We start from the raw sequence: 2,473 nt of genomic DNA on the forward strand, positions 1-2,473 counted from the left end.
AAACCCTCTCTCCGACATCAGGAGATGATGTCATACCGCCAGAAGCGCCGCCTCTTCCTCTTCAACTGCTGCTTCTGCCTGTTGGCTGTCTATTTCTACAGGCGACACAACAAGTACTGTGAAGCAGGAAGTGAGTGCAACATCTCGGCCGTTCTGTCATTCACCCCACCCATGTTCCTCTCTGCAATTGTTCCCTTTTGGGGAACTCACAAATTCTTAACAATGATAATTCATTTCTTTTGTTTGACTAGATGAATAGTTCACACATAAATGATAATTGTGATTAATCACCTGCATGTTGTTCCAAACCAGTATGCTGTTATTTTTCTGTAAATTATATACATACAATGTAAATTTTATATATATATATATATATATATATATATATATATATATATATATATATATATATACACTACTTTTTAAAAGTTTGGGGTTGCTAAGATGTTTTTACATTTGTTCAAATATACAGTGAAAACAGTAATACTGTGAAATATTATTGCCATTTAAAATAGCTTTTTTCTATTTAATATATTTTAAAATGTAATTTATTCCTGTGATCAAAGCTGAATTTTCAGCATCATTACTCCAGTCTTCAGTGTCACATGATCCTTCAGGATTCATCGAGAAACATTTATTCTTATTATCAATGTTGAAAACAGTGCTGCTTAATATTTTTATGTAAGCGTGAAACTTTTTTTTTTCATAATTTTTTGATGAATAGAAAGTAAAAGTAAAAAAAAGCATTTATTTGAAATAGATTTCTTTGTAACAATTTAAGTAATTTTTATACATTTTGTGAATAAAAGTATTAATTACTTTAAAAAAAATAATAAATAAACACTCTTATTGACCCTTTATGTTGATCTTTTACATAAAATGACAGACTGTAAAGCTGTAGAAATATACATGATATATATATCTACCAAATCAGTCATCCTTTCATATTAGAGATTGTATTTATTTATCTGTATGAGACAGTATTGAATGATATTTAATTGTGCATGCTTATTTTCCTTTTCTTTTTTACATCTAATTTTAAGTTATTCTTTAAAAAACACTAATTGTTTAATAACACTGTAATCCTTAGCAAATCTCAAAATGAATATCGATTTTTCATATTGTACTTTAGAAAGTTCAGATGTCTAAATTCACTTGTAACATTTTAAATCATTTATTTGAATTGTTTAATATATTGAAACCAAATATTACACAGAATATTATTTAAATCATTATTTCTTTTGCCTTTTCAGTTAGATTGAAGTTTAGCGTTTCATGTATGTTCTTGTTGTCTCTCTGTGGCAGTTTACTCATTCTTTGCTGGCTGTGAGTATCTGGTGGTGCTGTCCAACATGGCCTTCCACATGACTGCCTACTGGGACTTTGGAGGTAAGGAGGTGATGGTTGCAACACCTCCAGAGGGAAAGCGCTTCTGACACAGGAACTGAATACTTGCATCATCTCCTTGAAACTTGAGACACTAGGGTGAGACTGACTGATCGAAGCATGTACGACTGTTCACATAGTGTTAATTTAATTCAATACAGGTGTTTGATCAGATCATTGTCAGTTTTTGTACTATATTAGAAATTTTATTCAGGTGTAACTGGAACGGCTGATTATGCCCTCAAAATCTTTTAATCATCTATCTTATATCTATACTGTCATTACTTACAGATCTCCTCATAAACCAAAATGTGAAGTGGCATGTCTGTCTCTTACTAATTGGTTGTCAAGATCAAACATTGTAACGTTTAAAATGCATATTATTTATGAAATATTTGCAAATGTAAAAGTAATTGAGCTCTGGAGACTTTGATGTCGTGTCAGTTGGATTTTGCAGCTGCTGTTTCACAAGTGCCGCATCAAGCATATACACGTTCAGTCACACCATGCGTTTGGCTCTTCCTTTGTGATGCTAGAGCAAATCATGTGAAAAGTCATTGTAAGCTGCCTTTTGCACAGCATTTGGTGTCTTTAGTGGCTAAAGAGCATTACACCTTTGTTCATATTTCTATAGTGCAGTTCTTGATCATGAACGACCTGTGCCCTTAGTGTACTTGTCAAATATGATGTTGCCATTAGCTGAACGTTAAAACTGGTAAAGCGCAATATGACGTGTTACCGATATTTCGTAGATCACCGGTTGTTGAGTTAAGCATGATGTTGTGAACATGATTTTATATAGCAATGCTTTTCACGATGTACCAAAATACTGTTTTTAAAAAGGTGTCAAATAAATATTTCGATGAAAAAGAAGTGGACCATTTCTGAAAATAGTACATTCCTATTACTAGATAATCGCGATTAATCGCATCTAACATCAAAGTTTTTAAATATTTAATATGTGTGTGTATATATATATATGCAGTGAGGAAAATAAGTATTTGAACACCCTGCTATTTTGCAAGTTCTCCCACTTGGAAATCATGGAGGGGTCTGAAATTGTCATCGTAGGTGCATGTCCACTGTG

General features: G+C 32.4%; 1 protein-coding gene across 1 annotated transcript in view; it reads left to right on the plus strand.

Annotated features, from left to right (window-relative positions):
• The window catches only part of pgap2 (post-GPI attachment to proteins 2), a 6,344-nt gene extending 4,093 nt beyond the window's left edge, over window positions 1–2,251 (plus strand). Inside the window, exons 4-5 of the mRNA XM_084388226.1 lie at window positions 22–130; window positions 1,306–2,251. Of these exons, the coding sequence (XP_084244352.1) occupies window positions 22–130; window positions 1,306–1,436 (240 nt within the window). The 3' untranslated portion in view covers window positions 1,437–2,251. The remainder of the gene's footprint in view (window positions 1–21; window positions 131–1,305) is intronic.
• The last annotated feature ends 222 nt before the right edge of the window (window positions 2,252–2,473 follow it).

Source organism: Rutilus rutilus, assembly GCF_951802725.1.
Source record: "Rutilus rutilus genome assembly, chromosome: 18".
Classification (NCBI taxonomy): domain Eukaryota; kingdom Metazoa; phylum Chordata; class Actinopteri; order Cypriniformes; family Leuciscidae; genus Rutilus; species Rutilus rutilus.